The sequence below is a fragment of the Phyllobates terribilis genome, unplaced genomic scaffold (assembly GCF_046119375.1).
Source record: "Phyllobates terribilis strain yellow unplaced genomic scaffold, ASM4611937v1 Scaffold_3__8_contigs__length_932513732, whole genome shotgun sequence".
Classification (NCBI taxonomy): domain Eukaryota; kingdom Metazoa; phylum Chordata; class Amphibia; order Anura; family Dendrobatidae; genus Phyllobates; species Phyllobates terribilis.
Genome location: NW_027362763.1, coordinates 169,617,775 through 169,639,557, shown reverse-complemented (window position 1 = coordinate 169,639,557; position 21,783 = coordinate 169,617,775). Strand labels below are relative to the sequence as shown.

Genomic DNA, 21,783 nt, shown 5'->3' with positions numbered 1-21,783 from the left:
CAACCCCCCATCTGATCCGGTGCCGGGTATTCCCCTCAAAAAGGAATATGTCCCAGGGGGCGCGTCAATATCAGCCATCCGATGTCTTATTCCAAAAAGATCCACATTTTTCTTATAAGTAAATGAGCTGTTCCAAGATATGGGCTGGTGTCACGCTAGGTTTGAGGAGACCCCAGCGTATAATGACGGGAACAGGGGAGGGAGCCCTAAACTAGGGAAAGGGAGAGTGGAGACCCCTAAGCAGATCTAACGACACCCTGACTCCCCTTTTCACACTTAGGCTATGTGCCCATGATGCAGAAATGCTCCGGATTTTTCCTGAGCATTTCTGCGTGTCCCTGGCAGCAAAAACGCATGTGGATTGTACACGCGGATTGTACAAGCGGATTGTACACGCGGATTGTAAATGCGGATTGTACACGCGGATTGTACATGTGGATTGTACATGCGGATTGTACATGCGGATTGTACAAGCGGATTGTACACGCGGATTGTACATGCGGATTGTACATGCGGATTGTACATGCGGATTGGACATGCGGATTGGACATGCGGATTGTACATGGTTTTTCCTGCCAGGGCCATGCGGATGTGAAGCGTTCTTCACACGCATTTTCGCATGCGGGTTGTCAAGCGCTTTCCAAGCGATATTAGCATCACTTGGAAAGTGCTTGACAACTTGATCACACTATATAAATCCATGCATTTTTTCCATTTTAGACCCAAACAAATGACTCTGTTCCTCATGTGTCTAATATTAGGAAATCAGTATGACTGTGCTATTTGGTAGCTGTCCATGTGTCATACAGTATAACCTGTCTGCCATAACTATGCTCAATAATAAGGAATTTCAGAAACAATGTTAACTGTCAAACAGTACTTAGTTAATATGTGCCTAAGTGCGACCAATACTTTCTATTTTAAGTGGTTAGAAAAAATATAATCATACTTTCTACTTCTCACAGGAAGACAAGATGAGAACTTGTGAGTTTCCACTACAAAACCCACAGTTGTATATTTGAGGTTTGTGTTACCTTATATGTTCTTGTCCACTGCTAACAAGAAATTTCCACTTTTGAGGGGCTTCATATGGGAGGGGGAACTTATCATACCTAAATTTGGAAAATACCACTTCCTTCTACCGCCCTATAAGTAATAGAGAACGTCAGATTTTTCATTATTTGAATCCCGGACCCCCAACTATTCTTGTCTGTGCCATCGGGCTGAAAGATGAAGTTAAATCATATTTCTCTTCTCATTTTCATTGGAGTAGTTCTGGCGGCAACACAAAGTCATGGTGAGTGTTTTGAAGATACATGAAAAATTATGATTATTAACGTTCACTTTGTATTGGTGATCATGACCAAACCTCACATGAAAAATCACAAGGCTGTGCCATATCTATAGTTATGTTTCTCTTTCCTGTTTTGACATATCCAGATGGTACCGTTCCTTCCAGCATGACAGCATTATACTAAGGCAACCCAAAGAATGATCGTTTATGCAGTGGACATTACATGTTATTTAAAAGTTTTAAACTTTTCTATAAGATAAGCTTAAACTGTCATACAATATAAAATTAGCCAAGGCTGGCTGTTCCCATAAATCTCAATGGATAAACAGCCCACCTGTATGCCCAACTCTCTCTATCGGGATGGTGCGCTAGAAGAAGCCCAGCCCTCGTATACTCTAAATCCAAAGAACGAAGCACTCACATACATATAAGATATTATAAAAAGTATTTGCAATCCAAAAGTGAGTTTGCTAGTGTACAATGTTTCGGTCATCATCTCTGACCTTCATCAGGTATCACAGATGGCTCATGCAGAGCTATGGGAAAAGCATGGGATACTCACAATGGTGAGAACGCTAATATTATTACTACAATATCATTAGCACTCTCATCACTGCAGGTATCCCACTCTTCCTAGGTAGCACTTTATCACAGCTTGATCTACAGTACTTCTCTCTGCATAAGCCATCTGTGAACCTGATGAAGGTCAGAGTTAATGACCGAAACATTGTACACTTGCTCACTCACTTTGTGATTGCAAATACATTTTCTACTCTCTCAATATGACTGCCTCGTTCTTTGGATTTACAAATTTCTATTGATTTCTATTGATTGACAGCCAGATACTCACAGTTAAGCAACGGGGAGTCGGCTGTCAATCAGTATGATGTCAGCGGTCACACTCCGTCAACAGAAGACGCTGCTCTGTCAAAGTGACATCAGTGAAAGTTGCTGGATCGCTGGCAGGAGCGGTCTGTCACTGCTATATGCCAGCAGAGAATCAGGGCCAGGCAAAGCAGGCAGGTAGTTAGCAACTGTCCGCCTGTTAGTTCTTAGGTCCATAGTTAAAAATTAAATAGTCCTGGATAACCCCTTTAAAGCCTCATATTCTACTCAACATAAAGTCACACTTGAGGACCATAAACTTATTTTCTTCCTGATGTCATATTATTACCTTTATTTGTTGATCTGATATATGTTTTCTTTTTGTCCGCAGTCATTATCGCTATCTAATTTGTTATTGTTTATTACGCCTTGTGGTCTTATGTTTCCATTTCATTTGCTTTTTCTACTTTTCATTGTATAATGGATCAATAAACACTTTGAAATATAAATACAATTATGGTTGGCTGCTGCCACCACCACCGGGAAAAAGATACCTAAAATCCAGCTATTCGGTAATCTGTAATCTGCAGCAAATATGCAACAAAGATATGAGTACTGTAATTTCATGCAACATTCATCAGGTTGTCATCCGACCATATGAATAGTGTGCCATCATTTTGTTCCACAGTTTCTATTGTCTCCAGGTAAATGCATCTGTACTTACGATAACTGATATATGAGGTGCACAAGAAGATTCTGTTAGGGTTAGGGGTTATGGTTGTTGTGTGGTCTGCTATCTACAGGGGAATTGCTTCATTTTTGAAGGTTGACGTATAGGGTCACTCTTCGTACAGTAACTTAGTGATCTGTTCATGTCATCCTTTCACCTTCTGTATGTGTGTCAGTTATTGCATCTACCCTTAGCTTTGCTGTATGGGTGCTTTCAGTCATACATTTCCCAGTAAATTAAGTTTGTGAGGCTTTACTTCTGTTTGGATCCCAAATTATATATTACATTATAACTTTAAATAGTTTGACATATCACTTTGAAATTACTAAGGTAGTTTTTGCATTAAAGAGCTTGAAAGGGGTTAGACCCAGTCCTAAGAGACCTAAGTCTTTTCAGGGTAGTTGGAGACTTTGGAGCACTTTCGATTTGCTGTAAATTAAATAGATTATATGCAAATCAAATTTTTTGGAATCCGTTGAATTCAAATTTCAATTTATTCATCACATGTGATTTTGAGAGCTGCAACCAATACCATGTTTTATAGTCCATAAATTATTGCAGCCCAGCCCTATATATTGCTTTACCACCCAATGGATGAGTTGCTGTAACTGTGCAAACATTGAAGGGGATGTATTGTTGGGGCTGGGTCCCTCTCCTCTTTATTGCCCTATTACAGTGACGCGCCCCCTGGGCCATATTCTTTAGGGGGAATATCCGGAGCCAGATCAGATGGGAGTTGTAGTCTTCCGAGTGGCTGTGACCCGGTCCGTGCCCAGGGTGTCAAACTCAGTTGTATGTGGCAGTCCTACAGATGTTATTAAGTTCTTTATTGTCGACTACGCCACCCGTTGTATTGCGGTCACTATGGCCGCCGCTGCAGCAGGGTCCGCTGAGGCTGATGGTGTAGGTGCAGCGTTTGATGGTATAACCCCCAACGGGTGGGGTATAGCCTCAGGGGGTCAGGTGCAGAGGATGGGGGTTGTGGTGGGCGCAGCGTAGATGTAAAATGAAGACAGAGTCGGGTTGTGCAGTTTAGGGTATTTACTCACTGCTGATGTTCCGGTCACTCCAGCTTCAAGTGACCACCCGAGCCGTGCTGCGTCCACCAGGTCCTGGATCCAGCCAACCCCCAAGCAAGTCCGGAGCGTGACCCTGAGCTCTCCTTCTGTCCTTTCCTCTGGCCGTCCCCACTAGTGATCCACCTAGGTCCAGCTCCCTCGGGCCTTCTGTTGGGAGACCCTTGGCCTTGGGTTCCCTGACCCTCCACGTGGTATGCCTTCGGGGTGGATGTGGTGGGTGGCCGTGGCAGACACTGCCCACGGCCTCCGGTCTCTGGCTAGGGTGTGCTTTTGCCCCCACCAGCTTGGGTTCCGGTACCCTTTTGCCAACTCTTCACCCGCTGATGGACTTTGGGTTCTCAGAGTTCCTTTTCTGTTTCCCCCTCTGGGTCTTTCTGGCTTTCTCCTCTCTCTCTCTCTGGGTCTGCTCTGCTCCTCTTCCTGACTCTGACAGACTGACCCTGTTCTTTGATGGTGCCCACCTTATATACACCCTCTATGTGTGAGCTCAGGCGACCAGCACCCAATGAGCTCCTATCTTTACCCAGGCTGCTCCCCCTATCTGCCCCTACACTACTTGGGATGTACCACCCCCCTCCCACTCCAGCCAGGAACAGACTCGGTCGTACCTGCACATTTCTAAGTGGGAGTACCGTTGGTCTGTTCCCCGGAAATGGGATGTGTGTAGTGCATGCAGCCTACCGAGCTCAGTTCCACACTCCATCCTTACCCGGGAGTGGAATATCACACCTCTGGGTTGAGGTGCAATACCCCTGTAGCAGCCGAATCCTCAGGGTGCTACATTCCCCCCTGGTAAATCACAGCACGTCCTCGGGCTGTAAGACATAAACAACACCAAACATACAAATTTTTGCATAAACATATAAAACATATAAAACAACATATATTAGCATAAAACTTTTCATATAAAACATTCTCGTCGCCTCTGGCTCCTCCTCCGGTCACTGTGCAACGTGTGACCGGGTACAGTGCGACAGTCTTTTCTTGAAAAAAAAAAATGGTTTTCCTATAAAACCGGTAGGGGCGCTTTAGGACGCGCAACTATTTACAGGGGATATGGCCGCTCTCAGTCCTCGGCCAGATATTAGGGAGGAATGACCGCTCTCAGTCCTCGGTCAGTGGGATTTAGGGAAATATGGGTAACAGTTCACACTTGCTGGTCCCAACGGGGACTATATTTAGCAACAGTAACAGTTTCAGTTCACGGTGCCCCGACGGGCAACTATATACAGCTTCGGCTCCGCTGTACTTAACGACGGCGTCCTCCTGCTCTTTCTTTATGGTTACCTTTGGCTTCAGACCCGTCCGGGTCCTCTTGCTCTTCCTCCTCACACCGCAGCTCTTCCTCCGTCAGACGATGCACATGGAGGGCGTAGGGTCCTTTGGCACACTTGTGCCGGGTGAAGGTGACCTCGTCCCCGATGTAAAGGTCACGACCTCTGTGTCCCTCCGGTAGGTGGGACTCAACGTCTCTCCTCGTCACGAAGACGTCGCCTAGGGTGCGGTGGTCTCGGATGAAGCCCCACCCATGCTGCATGTTAAACTTTATCACAGTCCCGGTGGTGCGGGGACTATGCGCTGCACGGGGGTCTCTCCTGGCCCGGCTCTTCTGCTCCGCGCTCCTTATTTGAGCTTGCTGTCCCCGGGCCCGCCTCTCTCTCCGCTCCCTCTCGAAGACCTCGAGCTGTTGGCGGCAGCACTCAGCACGCTCCGCTGCAGCTGTCCGAGTCTCCTGAGTGAACCCCATGAGATCTTCTCCGGTGGGGTCCCACTCAAACTGCGCTTCTGCTAGCGGGGGCGAGATCCTCTTTACGGGCTTCGGAGCCGGAATCAGGGGCTCGTCTAGGGCTCTCTCTTTCCGGAGTCGGGGATGGTGAAACTCCGGTGGCCATATAAATGGCTGCCCATCTGGGCACGTATGCTGGGCGTACAGGTCCTCTCCCAGATGCGGCACTCTTGGTCTTATGGGCGTGGTGGTGTTAGCGCCCGGGTTGCCCGGGCCTTGCGGCCAGGCCTGGGGTATCTGGAAGGTAAAGGGCACCGTATGGACGGCGGCATCCTGGGCTACTTGGCCCTGCGACCAGGCCGGGGGCTCCGCGGAGGTAGGGGGCGCTGTTGGTATTGCGGCGCCCGGGGGTACTAGGCCTTGCGACCAGGCTGGTGGTACTTCCTGCTTGGTCACGCTCGGGGTCGAGGCGTGTGACGTCACAGGGGTCGCGGCTCCCGTTTGAGGCCTAGTCTGCGGCGGTGACGTTGCAGCGACGGGCACGGCAGGATAGACTTCGGGCTCTGCGACGGGGAGCTGGGGCAGGTACGCGGTTTCCCGGTTTGGGGTATAGGCGTCCCCTTTACCTGCCTCCACTCGTTCGGCTCCCTTCTCGGCGCCGTCTCCGGCCTTCAGTCCTCCCGCGCCATCCTCAGAGGCGGTCTGTCTCCTCATCTTGGGTGGCGTGCTCCGCTGACAGGTCTCGGTCTGCTGGGCCATCTCACGGCTCCACTCCGCCAACGTCTCTCGTTGCACCCGGGCCATCCTCCTTGCGAGGCCCTCCAGAGCGGTCTGTGCACACTCCCGGTCTCGGGGGAGCTGTGCTAGGACCTCCACTAGGCCTAGTGGGGTCGTTGCTTCCAGCAGGCTCCTGACCAACGGGTCGGTGCTGCTCTGCTCTCCCTCCTCTGTTTCTAGCAGGCTCCTGGCCAACGGGCCGGTGCTGCTCTGCCTTCTCGCCATCTCCGGGTAAGCTCCTCCGATACTCTTCTCCAGGCTTCTTGCCTCCGGGTGCGCTCTCTCCAGACTGCTCCAAGCGACACCCATCTTTGTTCTCTCCTTTCGTCTCCTCCCACCTCGAGGGCGGTCCCGGGGCCACTTGGTGACTGTCAGCTCCAGGGGCAGTTCTTTCACGCTGACAGACACCTCTAGCATCACAGTCTCTGTTGGTGGGGGCGGTTTCCACTTTTGGCGCCATTTTCGGTCCTGGCCCACGATGGGAGGTGGCCTCTCGCCACCCTCTGGCACGCCCATAATGGCGTCCGCTCTGGCAAGGCGGGAAATCTTCGGAAATGGCGGGAATCGCTTCCCAGTGGCGGGAAACTCTGCAGATGGCGGGAAAAAGCTGTTAATGGCGGACAACCGGCGGGAATCGACCTGTGATGGAGTCCGATGGCGGGGACCCTCCGGAACCGGCAGGAGACTTCTTTTTGAGGTAAACTCGTTCTTTTCTTCAGGCACGCAGTACCCGGTTGTTGTGGGCACGTAATCCTGCCGACTACGCCAAAGTTGACGCGCCCCCTGGGCCATATTCTTTAGGGGGAATATCCGGAGCCGGATCAGATGGGAGTTGTAGTCTTCCGAGTGGCTGTGACCCGGTCCGTGCCCAGGGTGTCAAACTCAGTTGTATGTGGCAGTCCTACAGATGTTATTAAGTTCTTTATTGTCGACTACGCCACCCGTTGTATTGCGGTCACTATGGCCGCCGCTGCAGCAGGGTCCGCTGAGGCTGATGGTGTAGGTGCAGCGTTTGATGGTATAACCCCCAACGGGTGGGGTATAGCCTCAGGGGGTCAGGTGCAGAGGATGGGGGTTGTGGTGGGCGCAGCGTAGATGTAAAATGAAGACAGAGTCGGGTTGTGCAGTTTAGGGTATTTACTCACTGCTGATGTTCCGGTCACTCCAGCTTCAAGTGACCACCCGAGCCGTGCTGCGTCCACCAGGTCCTGGATCCAGCCAACCCCCAAGCAAGTCCGGAGCGTGACCCTGAGCTCTCCTTCTGTCCTTTCCTCTGGCCGTCCCCACTAGTGATCCACCTAGGTCCAGCTCCCTCGGGCCTTCTGTTGGGAGACCCTTGGCCTTGGGTTCCCTGACCCTCCACGTGGTATGCCTTCGGGGTGGATGTGGTGGGTGGCCGTGGCAGACACTTCCCACGGCCTCCGGTCTCTGGCTAGGGTGTGCTTTTGCCCCCACCAGCTTGGGTTCCGGTACCCTTTTGCCAACTCTTCACCCGCTGATGGACTTTGGGTTCTCAGAGTTCCTTTTCTGTTTCCCCCTCTGGGTCTTTCTGGCTTTCTCCTCTCTCTCTCTCTGGGTCTGCTCTGCTCCTCTTCCTGACTCTGACAGACTGACCCTGTTCTTTGATGGTGCCCACCTTATATACACCCTCTATGTGTGAGCTCAGGCGACCAGCACCCAATGAGCTCCTATCTTTACCCAGGCTGCTCCCCCTATCTGCCCCTACACTACTTGGGATGTACCACCCCCCTCCCACTCCAGCCAGGAACAGACTCGGTCGTACCTGCACATTTCTAAGTGGGAGTACCGTTGGTCTGTTCCCCGGAAATGGGATGTGTGTAGTGCATTCAGCCTACCGAGCTCAGTTCCACACTCCATCCTTACCCGGGAGTGGAATATCACACCTCTGGGTTGAGGTGCAATACCCCTGTAGCAGCCGAATCCTCAGGGTGCTACAACAGTATGATCTAATTCATTAACATGACCTTAAGGAAAACCAACATCTATGAATAGCAGTTTTCTACAGTCTATTCTACTTCATTCATCTGACACATCGTATGTCTGGACATCAGGAAAACGTTGTCAAGGGAGAAGAAAATATTTGTAGACAAGCGACACTGACATGTCACAAGGCGTAAATTGAAATCCCATTATGCTTTGTCACAAGAAACTGATTCACTTTCTGTATTATGACATGAGGAGGAACTGCCTCTACATAGAGCTGTCTGACTTAACCAGATGCTTCTGCGGGGCTAAAATAGACACTCTGATCGGTTCCTTATTTAATTAGTTTGCTCTGTTTAGCTTTTCCATCAGCGACATGTTTGACCCAATACAGTCAGAACCTCAGCATGCACCCCTCAAAAAAGCAAAGTGGAGCCAATATCGGGGTTAATGCAGGAACAGACCTTGATGGAGACTCCCTGCTCGGGGCGGCATGAAAGCACGGACATGACACATCCTCTTTAAACAATATTAACTTTACTAGGGTTTATGAGGCACAGTCTCTTTAAAATGTTCCAACAACAACTAATTTACACTATGTAGAGATGTCTTCCACATTGTTTTTTTCTGGCCACTACACAACAGGACTGGCATAGACTCTAGCGATTGTCCAGTCCTATAGATCTCTCACACCTTTGCTTCCTCTGTCTCACTAACTCTTTCTTTGGAAGGTCTTTGTACACACTTGCACTTCAGCCCCTCATCACTGCAGAAGCTTAAGCTTCACTCACAGTATGAGGTTCCTCCTGGGCTGCTACTCTTCACACCAAACCTTTTACTCATCAGCATCTTGAGGTGGTGGATACGCACCACTATCCTGGTGACCAGACTTTCCTGGCTGTCTAAGGACTCGTTCACATATCAGTAATGTTCAGAGTTTCTGAAGGAGAACTCACCACCACCTCTCGCAGAAGTCTTCAAACAGAGGCTGGTCAGACATCTGTCTGAGATGGTTTATTGAATCCAAGCTTCTCCTATCAAACAGCCCATAAAAAATAGACAACCCGCAGATGGAATTTAAGTGCTGTCCAATTTTATTCACAAAAGCATAGACTTGCATGGGCGAGTTTGATCCCACACTTGGATCAATATTGGACAAGTCTCCATGCTTGTTTGGACCACTTAGCACGAGGAAAGAAAAATCAATCATGCGAACTACCGCATAGGCAATCATAGGATCAAATGCTATTTGTGAAAAGCACAGATAGCACTCATTAAAGGGTCAGTCTCTATTGCAAGATGGTTAACTGGAAAAGTTATTTTCAACCCGGTTACAGGCAAATTGCTTACCTAGTACAGTTGTCACTTTGTTTATGACAGACAGTGGTCACATTGACCAATTCCCTGCCAATCAGATAGTGACAATAAATTTAAACTACTTCAACAGTTTAAACTACTGTAGTTCCAACTCTATGTATAGTGTTAGCTAAGTTGAATAGTTGCATGAAGATTTATTAACTGGTGAGCTCGCCCCACACTGAGCAGGTTATGGCTGTCATGACCTACCTCTAACAGCCGTGGGTGATGCAGAGTGTCACCCGTGATTGTTAACTTGTTAAATGCCTCTGTCAATCTATGATAGCAGCATTAACAGCGTGCCGACATGGGGGCACATAATTCTATGTGCTCATCATTTCCCCCGTGATGTAATTGCGGGGCTTCAATGGGTTGCTATGACAGCCAGGAGTCTGTTGAAGACCTCTGTGCTTGTCATTATGGAGCTCCCTTGAAACGATTGCATGTTCAAGTCCTTTAAGGGGAATACTAAATAAAGTGAAAAGTGAAAAAAAAGTTAAAGAATATGAAAAAGATTAAAAAAAAACATAAAAGTCACCTTAAATCACCTTCCTTTTACCCCATTAAAAATAAATATAATAAAAAAAATAAAAAATACACGTGATACCATGGTGTCCAGAAAGGTCTGATCTAATAAAATGAAAAAATAGTTAACCCGATCGGTAAACACTGTAAACAGAAAAAAATTCGAAATGCCAAAATTTAGGTTTTTTTGGTTGCTTGAATACCACAAAAAATGCTGTAACAAGTGATCAAAATGTTATCTCTTTCCCAAAATGGTATCAGTTAAAAAAGTCACCGTGCCTTGCAAAAAACCTTTATACAGTTCCATCGATACAATCAAATATTTTTTTTTTAGCAAACTTCTGATTTTTTTTTTGATCACTAAAACAAAAAAAAACTGGACAAGTGTGCTATCGCTATAATCATACTGATGAGGAGAATCATATTGCGAGGTCCTTTTTACCACATAACGTAAGCAGTTAAAACAATTTCCAAATGACAATGGCAGAATTTAGTTTTTTTTTAAAATTTCACGAACTGGAATTTTTTTTTCCAGTTATTCAGGACACTGGTAGAATGAATGATGTCATCCAAAAGTATAACTCGTCCCGCAAAAAAACAAGTCCTCATACATCTATGTGAACAAAATACAAAATAAGTTATTACTCTGGGAAGAAGGGGAGAAAAAGCCAAAAATTAAAAAGCAGAAATTATCCGCATCAGAAAGGGGTTAAACAGGAGGTTTACAGTTTGGAAAGAAGTCCTTGGGCAAATGAGTATACAATCCACTATACTACTGAGTCTTCAGAGCATAACCTCAAACTCCTGGGCCCTATGCAAAATGTGTAATAGGGTCCCATGTACCTTTTATAACACTGATATTTTCTTATGAAACAAAAGGTACTTTGGGCCACTTTACGCAACGGGGTCTTGGTTATGTCCGCTACACCTGTACCCTCTACAGCTTTGCCCCTGCCACTTTTGGGTGTTGTAAATTAGAAAGCGAAAAATGAGCCAGAAGTTACTGCCCGCATAGTGGAACATAGTGAACACGAAGCATAATAAATTCAGCCTAGTCACTCCTGTGTAGGACGGCAGCATTGTCATCCCTATATTCTCCAAGCTGTTGAGCATGGAACATTTACTGCCCACCACAACTATAAAATGACACTTAAGTGGGCTTCAGGACTTGCAGTAAGTTCAGCTCAGCCCCATCATATCCAAAAAGCTGTACAGAAATAAATGATACAGTCATACGATTATGAGCTTTCAAAGTTGTGAATGTCGCCACGCACTATTCTTTTACACATGGAAACTGTCACTTGTGGTTGAGAACAACCTGTGAGTTAAGCACATGACTGGTGAGTCTACACAAAGTGTGAACTTGTGATGAGGAAAGTGCAGAAATAAAGTCTGCAAAGGAAATTGCAAGAGGAAAAACTCTTTCTGCTCTATTTTACTATTGATATCCCCAACTTAATGGGGTTGTCCCATCTACTGGATAAGTGATTAATGTAAGATGGAAGGGAATCCAACTCCAAGAATCCCATGTCAAGGGTGTCCATGTGTAATGGATTAGTAGTGAGAATGCCACTTTATTCACTGCCTACAGGAGTGGTGTTTGCCCATGCTCATTACTGTGTCATACACACAAGCGACTTTGGACCTTTCGTTCTTGAAATTGGTAGGGGTGTCAGCAAATAGCCCCATATTTATTGTCTATAATGATAATTTGAGGGACCCTTTAAAGGCTATACCCACCTTTCATCCTTTTTTTTTTTTAGATAATAAATTACATGTACAGTATTTATAGGAAATCACAATTGACTCATTGACTTTGGATGTGTACTGGGGTGAATGTGTTTATATTTTAATAATTTGAATATCAGTGCAATACTCTTAAAAGAAAACTGTACTTTCATCAAACTTTGTAAATGCAATAGTACAGACAAATATAAGAAACTTTGTAATGTATCTTATCAGAGAAATCATCTTCCTTCCCCACTTACAGTGCATAGTTACACAGGTTGAAAAAAAACCTAGGTCCATCAAGTTCAACCTTTCTCTGCCAATTATACAGTTTTTGTCATTAAATTATCTATAACCCACAATGTTATGTGTACTGAGGAAATCATCCAGCCCTTTTTCAAAAGCTGTTATAGTGTCTGCCATTACTACCTCTTGTGGTCAGATATTTCACAGTCTGACTGCTCTGACTGTAAAGAACCCTTTCCTATTTATCTGCTGGAATCGCCTTTCTTCCACCTGTAATGAGAGCCTCCTGGTCCTTAGTATGGTTTTTGAAAGGAAAAAGTCATGTGCATATCCTATGTATTGACCACACTTGTAATAATATAGCTGCCCGCCTTCAAACTGACTCTAACATCTGAATATCCTTTTTGAAAATGAGGAGCCCAAAACTGAATCCCATATTCTAGATGTGGCCTTACAATTGATTTATAGAGGGTAACAATACATTGGAATCATAGGATTTTATCTCTTTTTATACACCCTAAATTCTTGTTTGCTTTTGCAGCTGCTGCTTGACATTGAGTACTGCTGCTCAGCTTACTTGTACGCAGAATACCCAAGTCCTTCTCCTGTTCTGTAGTCCCGAGTACACTCCCATTTAATGTATATGCAGCAAAAGGATTACTCCGTCTTAGGTGCATTACTCTACATTTATCTACATTAAATCTCATTTGCCAAGTGTTTGCCCATTCAGTCATCTTATCCAGATCATATTGTAATATTTTAATCTCAAGGTCAGATTTTAATATCCTACAAAGTTTGATGTCATCAGCAAAGACTGACACTTTACTCTCAATACCATCCACAAGGTCATTAATAAAACGATTAAAAAGAATCAGCCCTAGCACAGATCCTTGCAGTCCCCACTGCTGACTATATCCCATTTAGAGAATGTACCATTTATGACAACTCTTTGTTTCCTGTCTTTTAGCCAGTTCTTTACCCATCTGCATATAGTTTCCCCAAGTCCCTGCTTCTGGAGCTTCAGTATAAGGCTGTTATCAGACAGTTCTTTGTCTCCCACCCAAAGACGGACTTCAGATGTCATTTGTCACAACCCATTATACTCTATGGAAAGGGGAGGGGTGTGTAAGAATGAGGAGCAGGGAGTGGAAACAGGCAGAGGGAGAAATAGAAACCGTGTAATGAACTTTCTAACAAGTCTTTTACCTCACCCCAAAGCTGATCCACAACCAGAGAGCTCAGTTCTGCTGTATAATGTCCTCCATTGTGCAGCAGCATGATTCCGAAAGCTAAAAAAAATAATGAAGAGCAGGAATCCCTCTCTTTGTTCGGTACGGTGCATGGGAGAGATCACAGCAGCTTGTCTAATCCCACCAGCTTAGTGGATTGCAATTTAAAGATTGAGCATTCAGAAGAGAAAATGCAGCATATGGCCAGATATATTGTTATTATTCAAGGTGACACACAGGACAGTATATTCTTAAAAGTTACCTAGAATTATAATGATCCTTTCTTAAACTTTCATATCATTTTCTTTTTAGGACTGGAATTCAATTCTCAAGATGTGCATAATTGCTCAGAAGTACAAACAAGAAAAGTTGATATTAAAATCCTAAAAAATTACACAAGAAAAGTCACTCCTATCGATGCAGTTCTGTAAGTATCCGGGGATGAATGCTCAAGCCAATATTGGTTAAAGCAGGGGTGCACAACCTTTTTTTGGTCCGACGGCCACAGTGTCATATTGAATGACTTTCGGGGATCGCAGTAAAACTTGACGAGGTGTTAACTTTTGAGAAGTTTCTGGCATCAAAAGTATATTTTACAAATGTCTAAGAGACGCCAGTTCCACTACAAGAACTCCCACATATCCCTTTACTTTTCCCTTTACATCCAGTAAAAACAGCTAGCAATGAAAAGTTGACTAGTATTTGCTTATGGTTGGTCAGCCACCATCTATTACTAATACTACTGCTTATACAAATGTCTTTCATTTTAAGGTTTTCTACTAAAAATGGTACAGAGATATGTGCTGACACCAATGAGACTTGGGTTAAAGAAGCTATTATTGCACTGGACAACCAAACTCAAAACCAATCACCTAAAACGGATGCAAAAAACGGAAGTAAAAAGAAAGCAAAGAGGCCTGCGAACAAATCCAAAAAAACTGTAGGGAAGAAAGTTCAAGGAAAGCAGAAGAAAAAGCCTAAGCCAACAAAAAAAGCAGCACCGGTGATGTCCATAAGAAATATTCTAGCCCCCCGATATCTGGCTGTGAAGCCCTAAGAAAGCAAATTGCCAAATATCGCTGAAAATAAACTAACAATAATGGTAACCAAGATTACAGCTCCTTCATTTTTAGCTGATTAATTCATTGAAAATAATTGGGGTACATTCACGTATATTATAGGAGATGACTGCTATTGACTTTCTTGAGAAGCAGCAGATTTTTAATTACTGGTAGAAAGAATTCACAAAACTCTTTGATCGGCTGTTAAGAATGTCCCCTCCAGTTTGGAGGACTCTCAGGTATGAGCATTACATGGACAGTATATTGATGTCTATGAGAAAAGTGTAATGCTTCATTTTTCCTTTGGTGGCACTGTAGGAAAATTGAACATTTTATACTTGTCTATCTACCCACACATTTCATAGTCTCTTACTCTCTAATCTGTAATCACACAATTCCGTCATTGCTTTTTGGGGTTTTGTTTTCACAACATTTATTGTATGGTGAAAATAATGTGAAAATAATCTGATTCCATGATCCTCCAAGGCGCTATCAATACGGTAAAACCCCAAAATCGTAGTTTTTTTATATTATATTTTAGTGGTGAAAACTCAAAAGTTTGTAAAAAAAAATTGTGTGTGTTGTCCATATTCTGAGACCTATAATTTTTTATATCTCCATCAACAGACCTCTGAGGTGTGACAACAACAAAAACAAAAAAACACAATTCTGGCTAAATCATTTTTTTTTTTGCTTTAAAACAATAAAATGATTTTATTTTTCTTAGCTTCGACTTTTGCACAGTTGATGAATGCCAAATGGGTTTATTTATTTTTTTTTGTAAAATTTCTTTATTTTTGTAGGCAATAGGGTGGGTATTCAAACTTTTGTATTTTCTTTTTAATTTTCTGAATTTTTTAAAATACTTTTTTTTTTTTATCATTTACGTTTTTCTTTTTACTACTCCCGGAGAACTAAATATCTCATGTGTATTCCCACAGGTATGCCACACTCCATTTGTATTATCACTTTTTTCAAACATATTTGTATTAAAAGCAAATAAAAACAGGGAAGTTACAGACAGAAACAAAGCAACATTATTCAAAGGGAGTTATATTAATATCAGAATTGCATGGAGTGGCCTGTGCATAGAAGCAAAATGTATAATAAAAACTACATGGTCAAGTGAAATATGAACTGATTCCACTGGTATAATGAAAGTAAAATACTAACCCCTTTATGTATGTGTTGTGCCCCAACATGTGTTTCGGTACATTTATGTATGTATTTATGTACCTCAATGTTATCAATATCTATTTATAATATGTTCATTTCTTGAATATTGGAGAAGATAAATTCCAGCAGTGATAAAATCTCCACCTAGATGTCCTGTGATGAATGTGGCTTATCTTTCCATAGTTTTATCTTCAATCACTTTCTTCCAGGCAGAAAAGATTTATTAAACGTCATATTGATAAAATCATTGATTCATTGATATGAAGGATTCTCAGATTTGCTGTTGTAAAAATCTGTATATCATGTATAATAAATTGTCTCCTTTATGTAATAAATTATTTTTTTTTCTAGCAATGTAATGGCTTTATATCAAAATCAGGTCCATGTTGTGTTGATAGTGATGATGCCAGATTACACTTTAGAGTTTATAAATTGCAATAAGGTGAGAGTCGTCATAGAATAATACTGGGAAGCTGCCCCTAGGTTAGTCCAGTAACTGAATTCAAGCAAGTATCTGGGTTTAAGTGAAGTCTGTCATGATTATTAAACTTCCCAGTCTAAAAATTGCATAAAATAGTGACAGAGACCCTGATTCCTGTCACTTACTGGGCTTCCAGTTATTTTTTGTCAAAATCACTGTTTTATCTGCTGCAGCTCCTCTAGCTCTCTCAGCGATGAGAGCATTCTAACCCCCATCCACACCACTGATTGGCAGCTTTCTGCCTACAATATGAAAAGCTGCCAATCAGGGAAAGCCAGAGCTCATGAATATCAAGGACTACATAGCAGGAGCTTATCGTGGAGAGGACTAGCAAAGCTGCAGCAAATAAAAGTGCTTTATCAAAACTACAGCTCAAAGCCCAGTAAATGACTGAGCATTACAAATCAGGAACTCTGTCCTTACTTCATGCAGCTCTAAGATGGGGCAGATTACTTTAAAAACAACCTAAAGGAAAGCATTTTTCTATAAAATTAAGTTCACATGGCCGTATTGGGGCTGTATTTCCTCATTCGTATTAGGTCTGGCCTTCCCAGCCCAACAGCGATTCCCAAGACCCAAAATAACAGCCTAACATATCCCTAAGAAGCTGTTAGTTCCGTGCATGAGATCCCCAGTCGGGTCAAAAACAGCAACCGTAAGAAACAAAAAATGGACATGAAAATACATCATCAATACAGTTGCATGAACCTCAAGCCCCAGAGTCTATTTGAATCTAGGAATCTCCATTTTAGCGCACCAATTACTGGAGGGACATATACATACATATATATATATGTATATATATATATATATATACACAATATATATATACATAATGTCTTATCCACAGGTAATCACTATGCATCCCACATTCTCTGGTATGGGCATTATATAGATGACATGCTAATCATATAACATGGACCATACCATCTGTTATATCAATACCAATAAACATCAACTTATGATTTACTTTTCATTTTAACAACACTACTATACCTTAACTAGTCATCCTGTTAATTGGTAATATAGCTCTTAATAATGTAACTTCAAACTTCATAGAACACAGCCAATGCTATAATACATGCCAATAGCAACCATCCCAAACACACAATACAAAATCTCTCAGAGGGTGAATTTATCAGAGAAAAATGCACCTGCGCAAGCAACACTGACTATGAAAAGAAATGTATTAATATCAAAGAACAGCTTATGGAGCGTAGCTATCCTACAAAGATATTACAATTGGCCAAAACAAAGGCAGATGCAAAGACCAGGGAAGATTATCTCAATTCAGCCAAATTACCTTTTCCACAAGAAATAGCACTTTTATAGTCAAATCATCTCCATCATCAATAAATACATATAAATTCAAAATATAGATTTCACCTTGACACAATTGTTGGACACAGGTTGCAGTTTTGGGGCTCATAGAGTCTCAACTATTGGCAGCCTAGTGTCTGCCAGTCACTACTAACAGCACCATCTATCTACTAAGAACTGGCTTGCTACCAATGGAATTTTCAAATGCGGCAGAACCAAATGCAAGTTATTTTTTTACATTCATAGCACAAAAGTTGTGGTCACTATACATTCTTAAGAAACCTCTCCTATAAACTCTAGTATCAGCTGTAGCACCACTCAAGCAGTCTATGTTGTCATTTCCTGTACACAATATTCTCTACAATATGTAGGATGCACAGCACAGACTCTGCGTCATCGTATCAATGAACATATTTGGGATATTTAAAATAAATCCAATCGTAAACCCTCTAGCACTTCTAAACATTTTTCAGATATACATCACAGGGATATATTGTAAATGCGAACATATCTTGTTTAGCAAGATGACAGTTAAAAAAATTACAGCTCATCTCGCAAAAAAGCAAGACCGAGTATAGTGAAACTTACATAAAAATGAAAAAGTTATGGCTGCTACAACTATGAATGAATGAACAAAAAATAAATCCATAGATCCCAACTATTCTGGATACAGCGTGACCATCCTGGATTTTGGTTTATGCCCTGCTCTGCTGGGTGTCTGCAGAATGTTCCTCTGTGCCCTCATGCCTCCACTGACATCTCCTTTTGTCAGAATAAGTTAGAAAGAAATGGTAAATGGGTTAAACTAAGGAGTGTGGTTAAATTTGCAATATAATTTGTCCCTTTTCTCTTCTGTAAAGGTTGAGAAGTATGTGACTCTCCTCCTGGGCCGCGGGGCACTCGGAGCCGGGCAATAGGGAGACGATGGGGGTAGTAGTGGCAACCTGGTCCGTGGCTCAGGGTGGTCAGACCAGTGGTAGTCCCTTTATAAGTTTTAAGTGATGTCCGACTACGCCACCCGTGGATTGTGGTCAGGGTTAACCGCCGCTGCAGTGCAGACCGCTGGGGCTGATAGTGTGTGCAGCTGAGACTGTATAACTCCCCACGGGAGGAATGTAACCCCAGGGCAGTGCAGTGAATGGTGGGGGTGATGGTGAGGAGAGTCCCGGCACCGTTAGTGCTGGAGGAGCAAGGAACACACAAACAATGTACTGCAGTCCAATGCCTTTTTCTCACAGTTCATATTCTCCGGGTCACTTCTGTACAGGCAATGACCGCCCAAGCCGTGCTGCGTCCACCAGGTGAGGGGCTCAGTCAACCCCCAGGCAATTCAGGAGCATGGCACAGAACCCCCTTTTATCCTTTCTCTGGCATGCCTCATCAGTGACCAACTTTTGTCCAGTTGCCGCGGATCTGCGCGGGTAAACGTGGGCCCCGTTCCCCGCTGTCCTTTATGGTGCCTTCCTAGCAGGTTTGATGAGGTGTCGCACCAATAAATGATCACGACGTCCGGTCTTTGGCTGAGGGTAGTTTCTCCTCCACCAACTTGGGATCCGGTACCCATAATCTGCCTGACCCTTCACCCGGTATTCTCATGGGTTCTTAGGGTCCCTTCCACCTTCTTGTTCCTGAGCCCTTCTGTTTCTCTCTCTCTCTTCTCCTTTCCTGTTCCTTCTCTTCTCAGGCCCCGGCCTTTTCTCTAGGCCTGCCTCTGAGCAGAGCTCCTACAGAGCCTCTGCTCCCTGTCTTCTCTGACTGAACTCCCTCTGACCGAACAGACCCTGATCTAAGATGGTGCCCACCTTTTATACCTCCCTCTAGAACATGAGCCCAGGTGACCAGCAACCTATGGGCTCCTACCTACGCTCAGGAACCGTCCCCTCCTGCTCCTACATCACCGGGTTTTCCTCCCCACTCCCCACTCCAGCCAGGGACAGATTCTGTCGTGCCTGCATTACTGTCTAATGGGAGCACCGTTGAGCTGTCCCTCGGAAATGGGGTGTGTGTGCAGTATGCAGCTACCTGAGCCCGGGCCCATGCTCCATCCTTACCCGGGAGTGGAATATCACACCTCTGGCAGAGGTGCAATACCTCTGTAGCGACCGAGCCCTCGGGGCGCTACATATGCATACAGCTACATCAGATACATCAGCTGAAAAAATATATAGGTGTTGGAAAATGGCAACACAAAAATTACTTTTTCCATAAAATTAGTTCAATCTTCACCTCAACACAGTTTAACATGTTTTCCTACATGCTTTTGGCAAACTTTATGTTGATTTTGGCAAAACATAGCCGGGCTTGAATGTTTTTATGTGTATGCCACCCATCTTGCCACCCCACACCAGCCTCCTAGATCCAATTTTCTTCTTGTTTTTATACTTATTTTTAAAGGATGTCAAGTTTTTGGAAATGTCACTGTTGTGCCAAATTGATGGCACTTCCTGATGACGGTCTTCACAGTATTGTATGGTGTATCTAATGCCTTGAAAACATTTTTGTACCCTTCTCCTGATAACTTTCAACAATGAGATCCGTTTGCTGTGTTGTAAGCTGTTTACAGACCGTTGGATTTGCTGTAAAATACAACTAAGAAAGTGTCAGGAAAATCCTACAGCTAAACTGTATATCAAGTTAATCAGAATCCCTATAAATTATGGCAGCTGTGCAATGACTACTATTTAACATGAGTTTTAAATGTGATGGGCTAACGCTGAACACAACCACATCCCATATTATAGGTGGTTATTCACATGACAAAAACAAGGCATTTTAACCAAGGGTGTGTACACTTGTTATATCCACTGTATATATCCAAGGCAACTTAGGGTCTACGAGCTTGAAGTAATGTCATTGATTATGGGGTATATTCTGAAATTATTGACTTGGGCACCAAGAGAGCATGTCCCGTCCCTGAAAACTGAACCCACAAAATTGGATCTAAACTCCCCATGACTATAATCGTTATTAATCTATTTTCAATATCCTATGAATATCTATGGCAGCAAACCCATTTGCTTTGAAAGTCAGAAGTTTTATAACATTTTGGTTTCTTTTTTCTTTAGTCCTTGTTTTCTATTATGCTAGCTACATTGCCTTACTGTATTGAAAAACAAAGTCTCCGCTTGACTGTAGGTGACGTGTTCTTACTCAATTACATGATGCACCTACATTATGGAACACCTTTCATGTTAAACATGGGCAGTAGTCATATACTAGACACCAAGAAGCACTCTATGTAATGTAAAACAACATTTTGGTAGGAATTAGCAAATGGTAGATGATAGCTTATCTGCTGGAATGAGCATCATGTGGAAGTCACTGTCACATACTTACTGGTTCCACCATAAGGCTGTCAACAAACCAGTCACTCAAAGTGTTCTAGAGCCTGAACCACTGACGACCCAAGGTTAATATGGGATTAATCCATCTTCCCAAGGAATGTGGAGACAGTCCATTGTCTACAATGCTACAGACCTGCCATGTCTGAACCAACAAACGTAAACCACACTTGCCATCTTAGGATGATGTGCTGTATTTGTAAAACATTACATATGCAATTATTGAATAAATGTCATTTAGACGGATGCCATTAGATGGTAAGTTTATTAGAAAATGGAACAAAACCATGACGTCCAAACTAAAGCCTCTCACTTAACTGTGTTTTCTATGTTTGCTGCTCTGCTCTATATAAAGAGTGTCAGTTCTGAGATGGTTGATAAATGGCTGGTGGGGCTTTGTATTTCATTATGTCCCCTCTCCATCTGTTTGCAGATATAATCAGAGATCCTAAACTGATGCTATCGCATTAATGCAATTGTGCGTAGTTTTCCCTCATATAGCAGCATGTGACCATTATACTTTATTTTTTTCCCTTGATTTTCCTGAATATACATAGCTTTTTAGGGGATAGCAAGTACTTAACTGTTAAAAAGGATGGCGTACTGCATATAGTGGTATTACACAATCCTACAAGTTTAGCAAAAAATAATACAGAAACGACTAAATAAACTCTAAATTTCTGTTTATAGAGTTTTAAAGCAAGAACAAAATTAATAGATGATAGATAGATAGATAGATAGATAGATAGATAGGAGACAATAAGAACAAAAGTATTGTGACACTATAGACACTATAGACACTGTCCGATCGTTTGGCCGGCAGCTATCTTTCCTGGCTCTCCCATATACAGGATTGCTCACTCTCCCGAGCGTTCCTGTGTTCTCTATCAGAGCCGCTGTTATATAGATATCTGTGGCATCAACTTATCACTTAGAGAACAAAAG

General features: G+C 43.4%; 1 protein-coding gene across 1 annotated transcript; it reads left to right on the top strand.

The window, feature by feature from the left end:
• Positions 1–1,148: 1,148 nt before the first annotated feature.
• On the top strand, positions 1,149–15,454 carry LOC141257995 (C-C motif chemokine 12-like). The gene is made up of 3 exons (XM_073672984.1): positions 1,149–1,297; positions 13,772–13,886; positions 14,231–15,454. The coding sequence occupies exons 1-3, from the start codon at positions 1,231–1,233 to the stop codon at positions 14,514–14,516; spliced, it is 468 nt and encodes a 155-aa protein (XP_073529085.1). The 5' UTR covers positions 1,149–1,230; the 3' UTR covers positions 14,517–15,454.
• Positions 15,455–21,783: the final 6,329 nt, after the last annotated feature.